The sequence below is a fragment of the Brugia malayi genome (assembly GCF_000002995.4).
Source record: "Brugia malayi strain FR3 genome assembly, contig: Bm_v4_Chr4_scaffold_001, whole genome shotgun sequence".
Taxonomy (NCBI): Eukaryota; Metazoa; Nematoda; class Chromadorea; order Rhabditida; family Onchocercidae; genus Brugia; species Brugia malayi.
In genome coordinates this window covers 7,909,340-7,931,607 of record NW_025062478.1, presented here as the reverse complement: position 1 = coordinate 7,931,607, position 22,268 = coordinate 7,909,340, and the positions used below count along the sequence as shown (strand labels likewise).

The 22,268-nt window shown below is 30.1% G+C and overlaps 4 protein-coding genes across 5 annotated transcripts; 3 read left to right on the top strand and 1 right to left on the bottom strand.

The window, feature by feature from the left end:
• Positions 1-5,506: 5,506 nt before the first annotated feature.
• Bm5198 (Uncharacterized protein) lies at positions 5,507-10,077 on the top strand (the record flags this gene model as incomplete). Its single annotated transcript, XM_043082068.1, has 13 exons — positions 5,507-5,640; positions 5,928-6,096; positions 6,442-6,564; positions 6,906-6,996; positions 7,188-7,261; positions 7,674-7,816; positions 8,110-8,323; positions 8,477-8,617; positions 8,814-8,977; positions 9,194-9,262; positions 9,363-9,540; positions 9,711-9,836; positions 9,955-10,077. 13 exons carry the CDS (start codon positions 5,507-5,509, stop codon positions 10,075-10,077), a joined length of 1,749 nt encoding a protein of 582 aa, XP_042938002.1.
• Bm1441 (Uncharacterized protein) lies at positions 7,174-10,770 on the bottom strand (the record flags this gene model as incomplete). 2 transcript variants are annotated; one of them, XM_043082066.1, is made up of 4 exons in its annotated part: positions 7,174-7,271; positions 7,724-7,853; positions 9,686-9,828; positions 10,764-10,770. In XM_043082066.1, 4 exons carry the CDS (start codon positions 10,768-10,770, stop codon positions 7,174-7,176), a joined length of 378 nt encoding a protein of 125 aa, XP_042938000.1. The 2 variants fall into 2 exon arrangements, with proteins under 2 accessions (XP_042938000.1, XP_042938001.1); XM_043082067.1 differs by having other exon boundaries at positions 7,238-7,254.
• Positions 10,771-11,213: 443 nt separating this feature from the next.
• On the top strand, positions 11,214-13,068 carry Bm588 (Uncharacterized protein; the record flags this gene model as incomplete). Its single annotated transcript, XM_001901597.2, has 6 exons — positions 11,214-11,340; positions 11,734-11,844; positions 12,049-12,161; positions 12,350-12,433; positions 12,695-12,825; positions 12,993-13,068. The coding sequence occupies 6 exons, from the start codon at positions 11,214-11,216 to the stop codon at positions 13,066-13,068; spliced, it is 642 nt and encodes a 213-aa protein (XP_001901632.1).
• A 3,896-nt stretch (positions 13,069-16,964) lies between these two features.
• Positions 16,965-19,036, top strand: Bm6201 (Uncharacterized protein; the record flags this gene model as incomplete). The annotated part of the gene is made up of 7 exons (XM_001901598.2): positions 16,965-17,088; positions 17,359-17,452; positions 17,595-17,693; positions 18,146-18,256; positions 18,417-18,504; positions 18,822-18,892; positions 18,997-19,036. 7 exons carry the CDS (start codon positions 16,965-16,967, stop codon positions 19,034-19,036), a joined length of 627 nt encoding a protein of 208 aa, XP_001901633.2.
• Between the last annotated feature and the right edge of the window lie 3,232 nt (positions 19,037-22,268).

Here is a 22,268-nt window from a genome sequence, read left to right as displayed (position 1 = left end):
ATTTCTAATATTCAATTAAAACGAATTCTAATATTATTGATTAATATTTGATATATTTTGTAAGTTATTTGAGGCTCGTGAGATTATTTCGAGTTTTTTGTCACAAGGCAATAAAATCACAAAGTCAAAAAAAAATATATATATATATATAAGGGAAAGCACACAAAATAAAATATCTTTAACTGAGAAAAAATGCATAAGGTCGAGAAGGGCATCAAAAGTTAAGTTATTCATTTATTACAAACGCATGCTAAATGCAATATAATGAAACAATATGTAAAGCCCAATGTGAAAAAAGAAAAATACAAAGTTAAATAAATCGGAATATGTCGAAGCAATTTGTTTAAGTCTATAGTCTATAGGATAAAGATTGTCTTAATAAATGTCCTAACATCAACGATAGTTTCATTTAAACTTCTATCATGAATAACCATCAAACACTTTTACCTTCCAAATTGCCATTAATCTTGCATGCATTGAAGAAATGCTGTAAAAATGTCATTATCAATTAATCAGAAATTCTTCGGTTATTAATTAACACCCAATTTTTAGCGTAAGCAGCCTTTGATTTGACTCCTCTCAGTACTCCTGCTCAGTCGAAGTAATATTTGACTTACGACCACTTCCACTATTTAATAACCCTTATAATGTCAAACATTATAAGGGTTATTAAAAAATTTTTATTTTCCTATTCAATTTGCATTACCAAACATACTAATTGTCAATAAAATATCTGTTAATAAAGTGAAGACAAAAACATGCAAAGTTATTGGCAAAGTAAACTATGACCAAAGATATGAAAGGTTTAACTTATAGAAAAAGACAAAACAATCTTAATTAAAAAAAAAAAAAAGAACGTATTTAAATAATTATGCAGTAAACACGAACGAGCTAACAGAAACGCAGAAAGCAGGCAATTAGTAGAAATGCATACAAGACGCAAAGATGGAAATGCTTGCAGAAATAAGCTACGACGGAACATAAGATACATATACAGTTAGGAAAATATATACAACTAAAGAAAATGAGCATGGAAAATTATTGACAGACTAAACCAAGGATAAAAGTTGGAAGTTATGGAAAAATATAAAAATGAAGGAGAAATCTAACTAGATTTGATAACAAAATTCATAAAAGAGTGCGAGATGGATATAAAACCAAAATACAAAAAATAATGCATAAAATTAAGTTACAGCGAAAAGATGAAAAAGCTACATTGGAACAATAATCTGAAAGAAAAAATAATGGAATAGATATAAAGCAAGTGTTTATATTTGAAACGATTTCACAACAATTAGCTACATCTAGTTATCTGGCACAAAATTTTAATCTGGTTGAACACCTTGTGTTACTCGTCAGGAAACCAACATCAATGGCATAGCAACTGTCGACAATTTCTCTCTGATCGTGACAAAGACTGAGAGAGTTAATCTGCCTCTTCGGTTCTTCCTTGATTTATCAAACTTGGATAATTAAACTTTAATTCTGGAAAAAATGGTTAATCCAACGAATTTAGCAATTAGAACTTCAATAAGGCAAATTTAACAAAGAGGAAACGACGCCTGGTTCAAACCATCAGATCCAGCCTAAACAGAATTGTACAAAATGAATTTAGTGTTTAGGACCGTTAGCTTTATCGAGTAGGAAGCACAGTCTCCTTTTAGGACACAAGAATTAAGCCATCATAGCAAAGAGAATTACTGATTTTTTTGTTTCCATTCACAATAACAATTTACGTTAAATAGCGAATTATACAAAGGAATGACAAAACAATATTTGTGAATTAAGAATAATATGCATAAGCAGTCAGACCAATCAGCAATGAACAAACTTAATCTTAAGTGCTTTTTTTTATAGCATTTCGCTAATGTATATACATAGTTTGAAAATTGGAAGGTGAATATTCGTAACACAAATTTAAATTAAACGATCGTTGGCCTTAGGATCTTTCAAACAAGACAATCTTTAGCTCAAAAAAGACAATCTTTAGCTCATGTTTCAATGTATTATGAAATCGCTTCGATTTTCCCGACAGTTGTAAGTTAACAAAGAAAGAAACTAACAGAGAGAGATAGGCTGATGAAAACTACTTTATATAAAAAATATTACTGTATTACGTTGCTCAGTAAATGCATTATTATAATGCTAAGAAAAGGAAAACATTCCGGTCGAAATAAAATACTAATTATAAATTTTTGCATCTCAAAATATCAAACTTCAAAGTAGGTGAAAATATTTCAACCTACGCTTGAAAAACTTAAATAATCACAATAACCAGATGCCAGTCATCTGAATAATCGAAAATTAGCCTAAATCACTGGCATCCTTAAATTCACATTTCCTAATTAAGAATGGTAAAAGCAGGAAAATAATCAGTATCAAAACTGAGAACAAATATTACTCCTAACATTTCTACCATTTGATAACCTTCCTCAATTAAAACTTGAGATACAAGTATTACCGCAGTGCTATTCCTTAATAACAGTGTATACCAGCATTTATCACAAAATAGCACATTATTTAATTTTAGCTGACACAAAAGTTTTACTGGTTTGTAACAAATTAAAACCATTTACATTTCAAATTACTCTATAAGAGTCATTTCCTGACACGGCCAACATCTGTCGCTATTGCACCAACAAACTTCTGACGCTGCTGTCACTCCTTAGTGTCCTTCTTGTTCCATAATTAGAACTCGTATAGTTCACAAGCCCCTAGAACATATTCATCATTGTTTCAACTAGTTATGAGCTTGTTTTTTTATTTGAAGTGTTCAAAAAGTTAATTACAAAATGCTGGTCAGCTGTTAAATGAAAAGTTGATAAAAACATTTCTAGAAACTATCAAATCTTACTCATAATTGCGCGCAGATAAGTGTCATAGCCAGCCAGACCCATGGGACATTTTATTGATCTACTCTAATTATTGTAAGTTAGCTTATGACAGTGATCAAATTTGGATGAGAAAAGACTTTATTTGTAACATTATTATGCCGAATAACAGTAAAAATAGAACTGCACAGAATCATTATAAATAATTATGTAATTACCATATCGATAGGTTTTTATTGGCTTTTAAAAACCTTAAATTGAACAAATTGGAAATACGGAAAATTCTCGAAAATTAATTCCTAAATAGGATTTATAAAATCTGGAAAATTTCGGTTGAAATTCTATGAGCAACTATTATTGTATTATTTTTACACAAAGTTTTATTTGAGAAATTGCTTCCAGCAAGTGTTATCCTTAAAAATACTAAATTGGTGATACTTTTATTTTATCTTCTTTAACGCGAATAAATTGTTTTTTTTTCTGAAAATGTTTGAAAAAATGTCTGAAAAAACAAGAATGATTTGGAGAGAAAGTCTCTTCGACAAAATCTACAAAACTTTCCAACAACTGCTTGAAATTTTTATTATGCCACAAATGAAGAACCTATTTACACCGATAATCAAGAAAATTAAAAAAATCGTAAGTTCATTTTTACCGGGAATGACGAGCCTAACTAATAAAATGTAGCTTTTTTTCTCTGGTAATGACTTCATAATTCACTTCAAATCTTAGATTTAAATATTTTTTTCACTCCGTTACTCATTAATTCAATTATCTCAAGTGTTCTGTGATATCTGTTTTATTATATATACGTTTCTTCTCTTTTATTTTAGCAATAATTATTTCTACTAATATTGTATGTGGTTATCTCTATTCGGAAGATAGAAAAGATTTAGAAATTATCGCATTAGATGCTTACATAAGGAAATTTTAGGGAAATAATTTTATTTGTGACCAGTGAGTGAACAATAGCAGTGCTGAAAATTTTCTTTCGATCATTCGATATTTAACTTTTCATCATTATTGTCCAAATGTGAATTAATGGATTTTAGAGGATGTTAATCTTCGTGTTAATTTCTTGAAATTTATAAACCAAAGTTAAACAACAAAAATTTCAGAAGAAAACATTAATAATATTTTCTTATCAATAATATAGAAAAGTTGATAATTCATTTATGAATTTTGAAAATGTTTTTTGATCGTAAATGAATAAATGCAGTTGCTGGAAATGTTTGCTTATTGCATTGTTCTAAACGGAAGTTAAGAAATGGTTAAAGTTTCAAAAATGGCTGAAGAAAACTTTTCAATAGTTTGAAAGAGTCTTTATGTAATTATTTGCTAATTCATTTTTGAATTTCTTACTCATACATGAATAAATGCAACCTCTGAATGCCCTAAAAACCTATCGCTGAAAACAAAATTTAAAAGATTAGAAAGTCGTTGAAAAAACTTTAATAAAATTAAAAAAAACTGTGTACTGAAAGATTTGCCAATTTCAGTTTTCTGTTTAGCTATATATGAATGATACTAAAACTTAATCATTTTAAATGATACTAACTTACTGACTTTTTGTTTCCAGTGAAGACCCATATTCAGTCATACATATATCACTTGACTGATGTTAATTAATGTTAATCAAAATTTAAAAAATTGTTTCTGGAAAAAATTCTAATAAAAAAAAAGAATTTAGGTACTGATAGATTTACCAATTTCAAGTTTGTTGGTTGACACGAACTGAAATGGTAAGTTTAAAGCATACAACAAATTTGCCTGTACATTAAAATTATTCTTTCATATTTCCAAATTAATTAAATTAATAAAGCACTTTTTTTTAATCAACATTTCTCTGATCAAATTAATTTCTGATATTTCAGCTAGCCCTTCAGCTTTTTGGAAGTTTTTAGAATCATTGTTTTTTTTTTTTTTTTTTTTTTTGAAGTTTTGAAAAATAAATAGTTGATTCATAAGCACAAATATAAATGAATAGAGAAAAGAGCGCTCATTATCAAAGATTTTTATTTCACTCATTGCCTATAGAATAAAATTCAATTTCTTTATATTTAAAAAAATTTGCTGATAATATAACTGAACATAAATGATGTCTCAAGCATTGGCTATTTTTGCTTTATGTATCTCATATAGCGCAGAAATTTAATTCATTATTTAGTAAAAATTTTGCTGTCTCATTAAATGATTATTATTTCAGCACATATAATGAATTTAAAAGCAACAAAATTCCTTATCATATTTACATTTCTCATTGGCACATTTTTTGTGTTATTTAATTTCTATTTATTTGCTACTGATTCTAATTTAATTGTACGACAGTCATTTGCTTCATTTCGTCGAAATGTTTTATTTACTACCTTCGCAGGTTTTTTAATGTGGTTTTATATTTTCCATTTAATGATTATTTCCAAAAAAAAAGAAAAACAATTATATAATATAAATATTAACATAGGTTTCAGATAGCCATATTTAAATATTAACAACAAGATTAAGGTATAATACTTTGAGGGAAAGGGATTGAAAGCAAAATTTTCAGAATAGAATAGACTTATGTAATCACATGCAATAATATTTACAATCAGAAATATTGAAAAAATAATGGGTCGATTTGATCACGTCTTACAGGCATAGCATTTGAAAAAGAAAATGTTACAAAATGTCGTCTCATGGACTTAGATCCTTGGGATCCTGAAATACTACCTTATTTGTACCCAGATTGGGACCCATTAAAAGAATGCAATGTAACTCGTGTTATGCATACAGAATTAAAAAATGGCTCAATTCGAATGCTTGATAACACGTACGTTGAATCATAGTTTTATTATTCTATCGATAACTTCGGCCTTATGAATTAGTCGAGTTTTATGAGTTTCTTTTAGCCGAAACAGAAAATAAAGTAGTATAAAATATACATGAAAACACGCATGCAGGCAGATAGAGATGAATGGAAATCTAAAGATAAATCCAATGTATTTGTCACAATGTATTTATGTCTCAAAAATTTAAGTCTGATTGAATTTAAGTTTAAGTCATCAAAATTTGAGTCATCAAAATTTAAGTCTGCTCATTTACTAAATCACAGCTTAGGACGTCAAAATGTGAGTATCGATGCCTTTATAAAGACGGCGAAACGAATTTTATAAGCGGTAAATGGACAGAAATGGAAAAAAATGTGACATATTATGAAAGTTGTGATTTTGTCGAAACACACTGTACAGACGGAAATACGACCACGTTTCGTTATATTCATGTTCAGGTTCTTTTCAAGTTTAACCGGAAATTCCAGCTTGTTTGATGATGGTAGTTGGTTGGCTAATGCAAACGCTAGTCGGAAACTTTACTAAACGACGATATATTAATTAAATAATATCAAATTGTATCCCAGACAGTAGTTGGTCGTAAAAGTTTGATTCGGATTGACTAGGCTGCCGTAGAAAAATACGGCATGAGGTTGAGTAAGTTGGAAACTCGTCAATTTTAATTTGTAGTTACCAATTTGTCACTCTGCCAATGCTAATTATTGGAAACAACTAAATCGACAATATCACGTGGTAGCTTTCACAAGAATGTGTTAATGAAATGCGATGAGTAATTTTTTCAGGTAATACGACCAACACAGAAAATATTCCAAAAAGAGGATAACTTACATCCTGGGGTATTTATCTTTATCCTCGATTCCACCTCACTCTCTTCGGGAATTCGCACGATGGCCAAGACTAACCAAGTAATTTCTCGAATATATTCCGATTTTTATTTAATGTCAATTGTTCTATAATTTCTGTATTCACTAAGTCCAATTAGTAGTATTAACAATATTCATAAATTCATAAGCCCTACTGATTCTCTAATTGACAGACACACACAATCCCTACTGATTTTTATCGAGTGGATTTTGTAGATCTAGTAGATTTCTAAGTATTTATTACTAATGATAACATATAGAACAATAACAGAAAATTATCTTAATTTTATTTATGAGCTTGGATTAGAGTTGAAAAGTCAATGAGAGTTGAACAAATTTATGAAGCGATTTGTAGATGTTCATGTAAAAGTTATGATTTTGAGATTCTCCGTCAATTTTACGATGCAACAACATTTTATCATCATAATAAAATTGCGCTTAACAGCCGGCCAAACGCTTACGCCATTTTTTCAGGTTTTTGTTTGTATCACATTTTTTAGACAAATTTGAAACATTCGATTACTAATTTTCACACTATTTATTACTAAACTTAATTTATAATTACTATTAAATGAGGGTTACAGTTTGTATTTTTGAATATATCACATATACATATAAACGTTTGACTAAATTGAATTCCTTTTCTTTATCCTATTTTATTTCAGGAACTCGCACCATTGATTTAGATGCGAATCGTTTTCCCGGCAAAAACAATTCAGAGCACCCACGGTTCTGTAAGGTAGGTAGACCTATAATTAATTCATCCATTAAGCGACGAAAATTTTAGGAAGTGAACTATATTAGTAATAGCAGGTTGATAGGTAATAATTATACTAAATATTTTTCTGTAATAGATGAAAATGTGAGATATCTAATTCCATCATTACATTTATTTTTTATGATTTATACAGGTTGCAAATTAGTAAATTAGCATAATTTGCAAATCATCTCTGAGACATCTAGTGAAGCACCCTGAGATTAATTTATTCATAATGATAAACTAAAATCAAAAATTTCCGATGGTGTTGAAATGGATGAAACAGTAACGTATAATTTGTAAAGTAGTCAATTAATAGAATTTGTAGTTGGTTATAGCATTCTAACTTTAATTTATTCATAATGATAAACTGAAACCGACAAGTGCATTTCAGCATGGCATCAAAATAAACGAAACAGTAACGTATGATTTTACAAATCAAACCTATGCATCGATAATGGCTGAAGATTGGCCGAGTATGTTCACCTATCCAAATTGCCATGGTTTTCCCAAAGCTCCGACTGATCATTACGGGAGGTAGTTCAGTAAAGATAGTTTTTTTTTTTTTGACAATCTGAAAATCGATAAGATTTGTACTCTGTTATTGTTCATTTCTGTTTATTTCATCGCTGGAGCTCCTGATTCTTTTAGATTTTAGTGTCTAAGAAGCATCATTTTTGAGTATAAGCAAAAATAGTTATTAATTCCAATCAGATATGTTCTGTATGATTGAATTGCCTTCCAATAGAGGAAATTATTTGAAGTAAATCAATGAGAATAATTAAGATTTTCTCAAGACAAATGCAAGGTTATAATTAATTTCTCTGAAGTGCTTTGGTACGTCGGCCGACTAAATCAGGCGAAGAAGTTTGGAAAGATTTCAACACTCATTTCTATAAGGGAGAGTGCCAAGAGTACTATCACAAAATTATGGATTTTGTGGATAAATTCTTAGACGAATACAAAGGATTTTCAAAATTTGCTTTGGTATGGCTAGCAAAGATAGCACATAATTCCGCCAGCGGATTGTATCGAGCTGATAAAGTTGGCCATTTTTTTTCAGTTTTTTTTTTTTTTTTTTTCTAAAAAAGTTTTTTGAATGAAATCATTGGAATTAGATTTTACTATTGAATGAAGCAAAGCAAGTCGAAAGTTTTTTATTTGTTTAAATCTATTTTAATGCCTCGTAGTTTTCAGTATTTCTCCAAATTTTTTCGCAAAAATGTCGAGAATTTAAACAATTCTTTCTTATTTGTAATGGGTGATCATGGATTACGGTTTGGAAGACTTCGAAGGACCGGTACTGGATACAACGAAGACAATAATCCATTACTTATGGTAACATTAACGATAATCAATGTCTTTTTTTTTTTGTTTAATGATAATGATAATTGATGCTTTTTATCTCTTCATGCCCTGATTAATATTCATTTTACAGTTATATCTCAAAATTTGTCATCAAAGATTATCTTACATTATGTACATCTAATTCTTGTGTTTAGCGAATGCTTTTATCAAATTCATTCTACTTCAGGTAGCAGTTCCACAATATTTGCGTTCGAATGAGCAGCTTATTTTAAATTTAAAAAGCAATTCTCGAAGACACACATCTCAATATGATATTTACGCTACACTCTATGATATAGCACGATATGCAAGGAAAGAAAGTTTCCAGAATTGGGATGAACATGATTTCAGGTTTGTTCCATTTGCTTTTCAAGATATCCTGGCGTTTGATTTTTCTTTGCATATAAGTTTGCTTGTGTTTGTATTCTAAAATTATCAAGTAGTTCCAATGAAATTTAATTGAAAAAATTACCATTGGATTCGGCTTCCAAACAGTTCTCGTAAGCGTTAATTTATTGTTAATTTGCTTTTGTTTTTGAATTTTTGAAATATTTGCCACCATTGCAGCGAAGAACTTGGCAAGGTAAGAGGTGGAATCCGAGCAAGAAGTCTTCTAAGACCCATTCAATATGATAGGTTAGCATATTGTTGTTACAGTCAGTGCTTTCCCATTTTCAAAGGATAAGAATAAATAAGTTATTTCTAAGTACTTTTGATGTTCACCTCAGTTTGACAGGACATGTGAAGAAATGGAAATTCCGGATCAATTCTGTATCTGCGAAAAACAGTGGCACACGATCGATATTCACGATGAAAATGTTATGAAAGCTGCTCAGTTCACTGTTAATGCAATTAATAATTTCTTGAAAAAGAAAGGAGCAGGCGAAAAATGCGAAATACTTCATTTAAAAGAAGTAATAATTTCAATTTAAATATTTCCTAAATCATATTAACGCATTGCGTTTATGTTTTACTGCAATTGCGAAATTCTCAGTGGTCTTTTAACTCATCGAAATTAACAAATGAAAATAATTTGTAAAAGTAGGAGAAAATCTTAACCTCAATTGAAGCATTCCTTTTCAAGGTGATTTCGGCAGAATATATCAAGGAACAACCGTTACTGAAAGTAGTAGTTAGCGCCTCACCAAGTGATGGGAGATACGAAACACAATTGTTGAAGAAAGCAGAGAGTTTCGAAATACCTGGAAAAGTTATTCTTTATTCTTCTTTTCTTATTTTTTTTATTTGAACAATTATTGCACAAATTGCTTTACTTTAGTAAAGGTTACATCTGCCACTTTTCAATTTTTACAGTTTTGTTAATTTAGATTGTTCGAGTGAATAGTTACGGTAGCCAAAGTCACTGTGTGGATAATGATGACATTCGCCCACTGTGTTACTGTCGACAACAATTGAAAGGAATGAATGACCACTCTGTGCTAAATTTTTAACAGGCTCTATTGGAATTGTTGTACTGTCTTTCATTAGTATTGGATCATTTCATTTTAATTGTGAAACACATTTGAAAACACCGAGACATAAACTGTAGCATACTAAAATACCTAAAAAACTACAACTTATATTCACTTTGTTAGCATGTTAGCATTTTTACCCGAACCAGTTTTTTAAAATCGTTAAATGGAAAAAATCAGATCAGTCATTCCACAATTTTGCAGATGGAGAAAAAGTGGCATTTTTGTCATTTGTTGACTTTTTCAAATATGAATTAAAAAGGAAGTCGATAATTCAGAAGAAATGCGTGAAATTTGAGCAGTTTATAGTTAATGCTTTGCAGAGAAGACAACAGTTGACAATAGTTCGAGGAAATAGTTGTGTGGGGGCCAGTGAATGTCAGATTGCTATCCAAAAATATAGTAAGCATTAACTCATAACATTTATAATATCACAGTAGCGCACAGGAAGTCAGTTAAACGAGATGCTGTCAACCTTGTCAAATTCGAACATAATTTACAGTTAGTAAGAAACCAACAAACAACAACGGAGGTGAACTAAGTAAAGAGCTGATAACTGTAAACAATCTAATTGGGGATAAATTCCAACACGTATTCGTTATTAATAAACACTGCAAATAAGCTAAGATACATGTAAGGTGAATATAAGATGAATGATTTCGTACCTGACATTGGAATAATTGTCCAAGGAATGTTCAATCATAACAATCTTAAGTTCTATAAAGTTAATACAATGTTATTTAACATATAACAGTTCGGTCTCTCCAACACCCAACGTAACATATCACGACCGTCTTAGTTATGACACATCGACAATGAATAACTTGAGACGTTGAGTTTCATTTGTCGGTTCTGTGAAAACGGATTACTTTGATGTTGCGGAAGTTGTCTGTTCAAGATTTACTTGCTATGGGAGTCTTTTTTGGTATTCCTGATGGTGTGATCAGGTAAAGGGTTTGGTAGATTAGTGGGAAGAAACTATGAAAAAGTTCTGTATTGATTAGTTAGAGTTAGTGAAAATATGTCAAGGAATCGAATTAGTCATTATATTTGACGATTTCATTTCCAGGTTTTTCTTGTGATATAGCTCAACTGGAGGTAATGGTTAGTTTTTGATGCCAGTTGAGGTGGTGGGTATAGCAAGAGAGAATGAAGAGCGTGAAATGGACGACAAATCAGAGGAAGAAGACGGTGCCGACGATCTGAAGTGCCTTGATTGGCTTGTCGATTACAGATTACCTGGTTGTTATTCATTGTATTATGGAGTTGTTTTGAATAATTACCGTTGGATAGAGGCTGCTTTTGCTCTGTGATACTAAACCCCTTTACATCCATTTACGTTGCAATGTTTCAGAGGTATAGTAAACATTCTTTTCCTAAGTTCTTTTCTGGAGCCATTACTGACGTGTTTAGCCTTTGTATGACTGTACTAGAATTTGGAGCAATGGGGTTACTGCTAGATAGAGGAGATGGATAAATTCATAATGCAGTTGTCAACCGTATTATAAAATTCCATTTATTTGTTACATCAGTTATTAATATGTTTATCTTGAATTTTCTGCTATCATCCATCAGTAAATCATTTTTGTAATTCGGTGGATGCAGTGATTCATTGAGATAATAATAAGAATTTAGAATACTTTGCTTTGGATGGTTCATTTCACCATTTCACTGAGAAGAATTTATTATTCAGTCCCAGTAGTGCATCTATCTCTGAAGATATTATGTGTGATGATACTTCTACAGGTACGCATTTACTATGAATGTGCATTGTGGTATTTCATTTTTTTTTCCGTTTATTTTATGTATTTTCACATATTGTTAGAGATACTTTATAAATTTAACTTTCTTATTTTGCTCTCCAGATATTCTTGCTTCAGATCTTGAGTTCTATTGGAATCTCTTACGAATATAAAGCATCAGTATACATTAGTTCCGTTATATTTTTAGAGAAGCGCTTGGCAAACAAATGTTCGCTGTTATGTTGGATATACCGAGTACTAGCTACATCACCGGAACGCCAGCTTTCCCTGAGTGATATATATCATCGCTTCCTTGTTTTAGTATGCATGTAATTTTACATGGTAATAAGATGGATGATACTAAGTATAGTTTTTTAAAAACTTTCGGAAATATAGAAGTGTCAGCGAATCTTTTTTCATAGCTAGAGTTACAAGAGCAAAACAGATACTTGAAAATATTATGCAGAATTATCTGCTGATGAAAAGAATTCCATGAGGAATTTTTGTAGAATCCTGACTGGGTAAAACGATCACCAAACTGGAAATTTTCCATTGGAGAAACACTGCTTTCTTCTAAATCCTTTATATATAAGGTTGGTTATTTAAACAGATAGAATTTAGAAGGAAATGAGTTACTCACGATTTAGTCCATTCTTTGAGGGTGTCAGAAAGACAAAATCATCATTTGAACTAAATGCTTTAAATCACAGCATTAGTTTTCGAACAACAACCGACTACTGATATATAAGATTTAGGAAATCAAAATAGTGGCTAAATTAGTTTTGTGTTTTTTTTTTGTGTTCAAACTAATGAAATTTTGAATTCCTTGCGATGTTTCCAGCTTCACTTTTCAGCATTCTCTGTGGTCAGTTAATGCTGATTTCGCATTAAAACATGAACGTGCTGCACTTGTTCAGGGGCCTTCACATCGCTGTCCACCATCTGTTCCTTCAGCATATAAAATCGTTAACACTTCCAAAAAAAAGTCTGTTTGAATTTTAAATTTGTGTAGAATTGTTGGTACATAAATTATTTTTTAATTATCTCTAGAACTTCGAACTTCTAAATGAAGTTTTGCATGAAATTTGTGGGCAAATTGAAAGCGTTTATTTATTTCATTTCATTTTTATTCGTACGACATTGTTATTTCAGATGCTCCAGTGATATGCTGAAGAGTTTTGAACCGTACGAAGAGATAAAACTACGAAACATGAGTGGTGATTGTTAAGCGGTTAGGGAAATGAATATATTTTTAAAAATTGGTTTTAGGAAGTTTTGTCATTGTCCAATTGAGCGAACTATCGTAAACTCGTCAGTTATGTTTTATCCTTAGTAAATTTTTAATAATATTTAGCTTTATTTTATTGTGTGTTTCTTGTACACTGTGCATATGTTTGATACATGTTAGAAAAAATTTTTTTTTACTTGCTTGCTGTATCGTGCCTGTACTACATTGGTTGATCAAACTTTTTTCTGATTGACTTTCTTATCATGATGTAATATATTGTTACAGTCTGTTACAGTCTGATTAGTGTCTCTACAAATACCATGAAAACGATGTCAAGTGATATCTTCTAGCAGAAATGCAAGGCAGTTACCAATCTCAGTAGATAAGTTTTATTTCACACTGGCTTTTTACTCTCATACTTTCGAATTGTAATTTTATATACAATTTTATTGCCAAATAAACTTTAAAAAAAAAAAAAAAAATAGTTGAAAAAAATGACCTTACTGGAAAGACGCTTGTATGATAGCTTTATTTTGATTAAGTGAGAAACAAGGTCATTAGAAGATTTCTAATAAACCAAGGGATAAGGATTATACAGTTTCACAATTTATCAAAATTCGTATCGCAGTGACGCGTCTTACATTTATTTTCTTCATCCGTTGCTTTGCCTCATCGCTCACCATGTTTTTCTTTTTACTTTCATCACAACATATCCCTTGAAACAATCAAACAATGAGGATTCTCATGAATTATTTACTGCGAATCAATCTTACTTTATAGGTAGTAAAATGGAATAAATAAACTTAAATAAATAAGCCACTACAAATATGGTCGCATGTTTGATCTCTTTTGTTTTGGGAAAAGATTATATTAATATATTGCAGAAAAGAGTTTATCTTAGGTATGTACGAAAGTTGGTAATTCATTTTGTATTAAGCTGACTTCTTCAATGCAGAATAGAAGGAAGATTGTTGAAGTACTTGATGAAATTGGAAATTTGAGTAGAGAATAGTCCTTCCCTAACTTCTTTAATTCATTATAAAGTTGACTTTATATTCATTTATAATTAATTCAGTATAAAGTTGACTTCACCATCTTGAAAATAAGTTCCTCAGCGTATGGTAAGAATAAGGAATGCTTCAATAAATCAATACTGACAAATATAAGTTTTTTTCTGAAATTTTCTTCAGAATTGTGGATTATGCCATGAATTTTTTGAAAATCTGGAAATATTTACTAAATTTCTGTGATCCACTTTCGAGTGTCTGCTTAAGTTTTTTCATGAATCTCATTCTCTCATTTACTTCAAAGTTTTCAAAATTTTCTTCGTGTTTTAAATAACTAGGAAGAGAACTGGAAAGCTATCCCCATAAATAAATTTGATGTACTGTTGATGTGTAACACTGACAAATTTTAATGAATGCAATTTTTCGAATCTTCAATCAATTAGCAATTAATTATCAATTAATTATGGTTGCCGTGGTTAAAGTAATTGATTTGTATGACTGGAAGGATATATTCATGATTATTTTGTTTAAATACATATTAGGGAATAGGTATGATCTGAAGTGAAAACTAGAAAAAAACTAGTTCATTCATTTCCGAAACTCAAAGAAAAAGTAAACTGGTCTATCGTGTGAAGTATATTTTAGTGTTCCGCCCAATTTAATTTAACGGTTTTGTTTTTCGATTCATCCTCCGACTTCTCATATTCTAATTTCATTTGTAATCATTGCATAATCAGTACATATCGCTGCTCATTAGCCATCTTAATAATTAAACAATTAAGACGGTTAAAGCGATAACGAAAGATTATGAAGCTAAAAATAAGACTTGTAATAAATGGAATTGTTAAGTGTTACTATGAGATGAATAAATTATAATTTGATAATTGTGTGCCCACATTAAAGGATGCCGAAATCATAACGTAAACTTCAGCTGCTCCGTTAAATGTTAATAGTTCCCAAATTTTATTGAATACAGAGTTGTGGATTACTTAATGTTTGAAATTTTAAATTAATTCTTTACTTTTCAAATTACAATTGTGGACTTTTTACCGTTCAAAAAAGGTTTTTAATTTTGTTATTGGTATATTTGTCGAAGTTTTTGAAGTTTTCATCATGCTCAAAAAATTTTAGTGAAGTAAAAAATTCATTGTAGTGGTATTCAAAAAGTCATAATTAATTGTATTTGGTGAAGATCAATTTATACAAGTATGCATCATATAAATTTATAGCTGAATTCAACTATAAACAAATATTGTTGACACCGTTAATGTTATTATTATTGATACGAATTTGTTAAAACAGTCCAAAATGAAATGTAAAAAATGAAACTACTTTGAAATAGTAGTTGATCTCGGCATTTCATTTTGTTAAGTTCCGTTTTTTATTGCGTGATTTCAGGTTTATTCTCAAATTATGCATGATTGTTTGCTTTAGTGAAGCAATCTCTTATTTATTCTGTAAAATTCAATTTTTTGATGACTGCTTATTTTTCACTTATCAATAAAAAAATTTATCCATTTCACGTGTATTCTGTTTTATCCATCAAAGGTTTCTCACGTTCACGTTTTTTAACTCCAAGCATTAGTGAATAAAATTCCTGATATCAGCTAATTACGTATGAATGAATATTTTTACTTACTTTCCTTTTGTTTCAAAGTTTTTGATTTGAGACATTAAACTTTAGATGCAATACCATTTTTATATTTGTTTCAGTGGCAAAAGACAAGGAAAAAATGTATGGGAATGAATCGGGATTCATTCAATGTTCCAATCAAATTTTTGACCCTAAGTGATAATTAGTTATAGCAATTTCACTAACAGCAAATTGCTAATATTAACTGTTGAACATTCTTCATTCATGTCTATTCTTCCCCTTTCAAACAATTTTTTTAAATTACTTAGCGATGATTGAAAGAGAGAAATTTCTCTGTCATTGGTGATATCATCGAATTTGACATTATTATATTTCCGATTACTATATTGCTTTAACCATTGGTTTTTTCATAGAAAAGTGCACGTACAATTCAAACTTAGTATTTTTAAGATAAATTGTAGTTATTTCAAATTAAATAATAGTAGTGACTAGTTGCGGTTGTTAGATGGCAAATATACAATATATAATATAATGGCTGGAATTGATGATGTTTTTTACTTGAAATATAAGATATGTAAGCTGAGATAACTTAGGAATTTTAAAAGAGAACAGCGCAAAAATTGGAATGAGATATAATCAGTGGTAGTTAGTTGTAAAGTATTGCTTTGAAATAGATGGCTAATTATTAGCGATTTTCGTCGAGTTAAAGTTGCAGATAGAGTCAGTTAGTCGTAGTTGCACCTGCCGTGTTCTTCTGTTGTTAAGGTTGAGATGCACGATAGTTCTAGCTCCTTCCTCTTCCTGTACTTCTAATCTAGCTCGAGACTGAGCTACTACTACTATATGCCAAAGTATTGAACGATTCATCGAGAGCTCTTCCTTCCATCACTTCCCTTTGCCTTTCCACGTTCAACTTTACTCGTTTTATATATCAGACATATGGCTGGTTAAGTCATTAGTAAGAACAATTCGTTACTGATATTGAAAAAAAACTTGAAATGTTATTGATTTACTGGAGAGACACTCTCCAGTTTAATAACTATTCCAGAATCCTTCAATCATTTTCATATAATAGCTGGATTAAATAAAATTAAATGTATTTTTCTACTGGCAGTTTAAATATGTGTATATTTGCAATTCAAACTGTTTTAGTTTAGTCACTTTGGCTTGTTTAAAAACAAAAAATTTAAAAATCTTTTTGGGGGACCTTGGCTTTAAATACTTTGGCCTTTTTTCTAGTTTTAGCATAATCTCAAAAGAGTCATCTCATTTCCGCCCTCACATTCTTTACAGATATGGCAATGTATTGTGTAATATTTGCGTTTCTTTTGTTGAATGAACTGACTGTAAACTTCCTGTATGCATGTTACCTGTTTAAATCAACTGCAGCTTTTAATAGGATTTCATTATATATATACAGTTAGTCTCCTCAATTGTCCTGTCATCTATCTCAGAGACTGTCCTCGATCATAGATATGCTTGTGCCAAATAAATAACACTTATTTCTTTTACATACTCAGTTGACTTATATATTAGTACAATCTATCGAAATTATTTTTCGATACTGTTAAGATAACAGAACTGAGAAGTCAAAAGAGGAATTGGTAACAGTAAGTAATTTTATGACTAAGTACTACTGCTCCTTTTCAATGATGTCACCATATGAAGTTAATTTGTAACTATTCATAGGGATGTCTCAGTATGAACCGTGGTATCTACGTCGAAGATGTCCAATATTTTTTTATCCATGTGTACCTGTGTATGTTGGCGTATGGCCAGCAAGGTTAGTAACATACTTTCTCCAAGTATTATAGAAAATAAAAAAAAAATATAAGATATTCTTGAAATACCAAAATACTTAATTTTAATTTCAAATTCCGCATTTATAATTGTTTCCCTTGATACTTACTGTTATCGCATTGCAGGAAATGTGTAGTTATCTTGAGTGCAATACTGTTTGCAATCGGTGTGATGATTTTACTTGGTTTATTACTTACCTGTATTGCTGTTGAATGTTCTGCCATGTTAGTTATTTTCGAAATTGCTGTTTGACTATATAACAAGGCACACCTAGTGACACTCTCATCAACTGTTTAAATACAGCAGCAAAAAAAAAAAGAGCAAAGGTTCTCTAATAGCTAATCATTGGTTCTCCTAATGATTGTTGATGCGAGATGATAGTGCTCAGAAAAACTTAATCCTCTTGTGAGTGAGATATAGCAATCAAAAGTAAAACTTTTCATCTGTTAGGACCAGGACTTTACGTTTATTTTTGTTCGTCGTTCGCATAATGATAAATTCTGTGAACTAGGCTTGGAATATTAATGAGCTGAAATTTAAACTTCGAGTTTGTGTGTGAAAACTTTACTGATCAGTTTGTTTCTATATAGAACTGAAATGTTGTACAACTTAGTGAAATGCAAAAAGCGAAGACAAAATAGAGAATTTTAAAACTGAAAAGTAAAAAATTTTGAAGTGCTGGTGCTTTATTACCACTCGCTTTATTATTAATTATTGTTGGTATACTGATGCTTCATTGCGGTTGGGCAGCTCATTTGCTCGACGAAGAAAGCTCTAATGATGTACCGTAAGCGATCATTTTCTCCATTTAAAATTTCTACTTTATAACAATTCATAACTGCGATTCAAATGAACATTTGTGTCTATCACACAGTAATATTTTCTTTTATTATTTACTGTAAGTTTGATAAATAATTTAACTTTTCTCAACTGTTATTTGTATTAAGCGTGAAAGTTGTAACAAATGAAGAAAAAAGCCCAAATCCTGATGAAATAGCATTGTTTGAGAGTGCCTATAAAGAGCCAATACCAGAGGTATGTTTGCTTTCATGTAGCAAAATTCTTTAAAGTATTTTAAAAATGTATTAAAGACATTGATTTCTTTAATAGGAATGGCAATGATTTGCAAAGCAAATGAATTTTCTGAACAGTTTCGTGTCTGAGAATTTAGCTGAAAAAGAATCATTAGGAAAAATTAGATTTAAAAAATGCTCTCGGCAGCATTGAATATTTTCTTAAAAATAATTCACTTGTATGAATTTTTCTCAATGAACTTTGTGCTATATTTATGAGTGTCTAATTTTTCTTCTATAACATTATGACATTATCCAAAAAGAAATTGAATATTGCAGATTAGGCAAGGTTACTGGCAATTTGAAGATAAATTAGCATGGCAAACTGTTGCTAATCCATACCCAATACAGTTAGTTTCCAATCGTCACTTTTTATTTCTTAAAAAAAAAGTTAAATGAAATTTGCAAAAATTATAGAAACAAATGAATTAATGCATCAAAATATATTTTTCAGGCACACATTGAGAAATACGGTTGAACGTCCGGAATACTAAAGTGTAAAAAGTGCGAAACACTGAAACTACTTTGTACGACAGGAACATGAGAATCATAAAATTATTAAAATTGACAAGTGGTGAAGAGATTTCGTTGCTTATCATTTTACCATGATAAGCAACGAAAAGCCTTTTCAATTTGCAATAAAACTAAAGTTGTAACTCACCTTGCCTTGTTTCCTTCATAAAAAATCTTCTTTTTCCTGATAATACTGAAGTTTGTTTCATATATTTTAAAACAGATTTCACTCTATGCAAGGGATTTTTTTCAGTAATTATTATTTTGATAGCTTTTATAAGATTTAAAAACAAGTGATAAGTGGGTTTATATTTTGCTTGGATATAATTTGCTAAAACTTTTAAAATTGCCTACATATACTTTGATATCTTTTTTGTAAATGGTTTTGCTTCTTCAATTGGTCATTATTAATTTGGATTGTTATTTAGCCAAGGATTAGTTTTTTGCGCTTAACAAATGAATTCGTCCTGTTGTATGCTCATATTCCATTCATTCAAAAAAAGAAAAAAAAAAAAAAAAAACGAGACAAGTGCTTTGCAAAATTGGTCCTCAATTCATAGTTTTTGCAATTAAAGTTATCCACTTCCACAGATTATATTATTTGCTTATTTTTAAATTGCCTCTTATAACCATTATGATTATTTCGATGCTTATTTTATTATTTCAGAATACTTTCCTGATTTACTTAAGCCATAATTTTTGCATGCATATGCTTTCGCAGCATTTCAGAATCGAATTAAATTGCTTCATATGTTATTACTTATCATTCGATACTTACATAAATTAGTACATTCTTAACAGCAGTTTATCATTTTGATCTCTTTTAAAGCAATAAAACATAATTCCTTTATTTTTCAATTTCTGAGAATTTCCAACAATGATGAAGAGATAACGAAACAGTGTCTTCCAAGAAAAGTGTAAGTATGGAATATTTGTTCAAAACAATTTTTTTTAACTTTAATTTAATAGAAGAGAGCTAAAATTGTATTTACAATATTTGAAATCATTCTTAGAACCATTATAAGTTTAGCTCAATTTTTATTAACAGCTATTGAGAAAGTTTATTTCAATGCAAACTTCCTTTGCTTTATTGCAAACTGAAATACAGTAGTAATCGGTTGTGGTCTTCTTGCAGCAGTTTTTGCGACAAAATTTTTGCAATAGTTTTTCTTCGCGAAAGAGCTTTGAAGTTATTCGGAGTTAATATTCCAATTGCTTGCAATAAAATATTTCATTTAATAGTTTTTTTCTTGTAAGATAAGTAATCGACTGCAGGTGGAAGAAGGTAGCATCACTGCAATATCACAGTTAAATCATAATGATGAGTGGCTGTCATTTTGGGAAATTGAAATATGGAGAGAATTTGGTTACCCACAACTGTTCATTTTACAATGATCGAAATTCGATATCTCTTCATTTCTTCCATCACTTTCCGCTTATCCTCTTTCTTTCTTAATTGTTTGAGAAAAGCTAAACTTCCGTCATTTTCAAATTTTAACTTAGTAGAATTTAACAGAAGAAAGTTTAGCTTTCAATTCTTTTTCAATAGCATTTTGTTGATTTAGCCTAAAGTTAATACGATGCCAAAGTGTATCAAATGGTTTAACAAAAGTGAAAGAATATCACATGTTAAGGAAAGATGAATAACTATTTTTGTAAATAAATTTTCTAGAAAAAATCGGAATATTCTGCATCATTTCAACTTTTCGATGTTTGATTTTGTCAATTTATGGTAGTAATATATTGGTAGTATTCCTAAAATATATTTATTATATTGCCTTCTGTTCAACAGCTGTTAAACGATGTAAGGAGAATTGTCCACCGATATTAGCATTTGAGTTAAAACTATTACTATTCGTACTTTTGCTTATCTTTTTATATATCCGTTTTATGTTGGCTTTTTATACAACAAATTTGATGAGTAATAGGATAAGTGCTGTAGTCTTTGGGATACTTCAATTAGATTTCGATGGAATGGAAAATTAGCTATTATTTTGCGTAATTTTTTCTCAAAAATTTGGGGATAATCCCATTCCATTATGTATATTTTATGGTAATAACACTTTTAAGTTAGCCTTTAATTTTTGTTATTCAAATATTCGATTAGATATTGAGATAGTAAAGTTGACATTTGTTATCATCAACTTTGTAATTATAACAGTAAATTATATATGATACATAGAAGAAAAACTTCTTTGTAATACATTAAAAGCATAATAGTTATTTTTGCTTATCCATTATGGTGGAATAAAGCTAGCAGATTTTTTTGCAGATCTCGAGATCATCCATTTAAGATCCAATCTCAATTCGATTGATGTTTTGTCGTAATCGAAATATAAAAGAATTGTTGTGCCCATCAGCAACGGATAATACATTGACGTACAAGTAGAGCCATCAATTAGTTCGTAGTGACTGACAGAATTACTTTTCTTCCGGGACTTTGCATGGTTCAAATCACTGATTGACCTTGGCAAGGGCAATTATCGTCTGAAAGAAGAAGCTGTACGGCTACTGCACTGAGAAGAAGAAACATAGCGAACTTTTGCGCAGTACTATAGGCTGTATTACATACATTGATAAGATGATCTGCTTTGAGTCTTTTGGGTTCTGAGCTGAGAACTAGGTAAATAGATGACAAAAAGAGCTGATGTATAGAACATCAAGAATGGAAACTATTGTATAGCTTTTTTCAAATCTTCTCGTCACTTCACCATTTTCTAAGACGAGAGATAATTTTATTGAAAGTTAAAGTTTTGCAAAGCAACAAAAAAAGCAGTTTAAGAAGAACAATAAATTGGTCCATGCAATTATCTTCCAACCTCTTTAAGATTGTTCTTCTGAGATCGTACTTCGATCACATTGAACCATTTCTTTTTTCTTTTTTCCAATGAAGAAATTTTTTAAGATAACTGCATTTATATTTGAGTTTTTTCCTACCTAATTTTATAAGTTTTAAGCTTCTAATATATTAATAATTGAAAAATATTTTTACCAATTTTCAGATTATGAAGACTAATTAATACTAATCCCTAGAATAAATTTTCAAACTGTTTCTTGAATCAATGAAAGTTGCTGCTATATTCTCAACGGTGGATTAGTGGTGGAGTAAAATACAAGAACTGCAAGTAAGTATCAATTCATCTCGGACAAAAAATGATGATTTTCGGAAAATGATGATGTTTTAATCTTTTCGTTCCTTCTTTTGATAGCAAC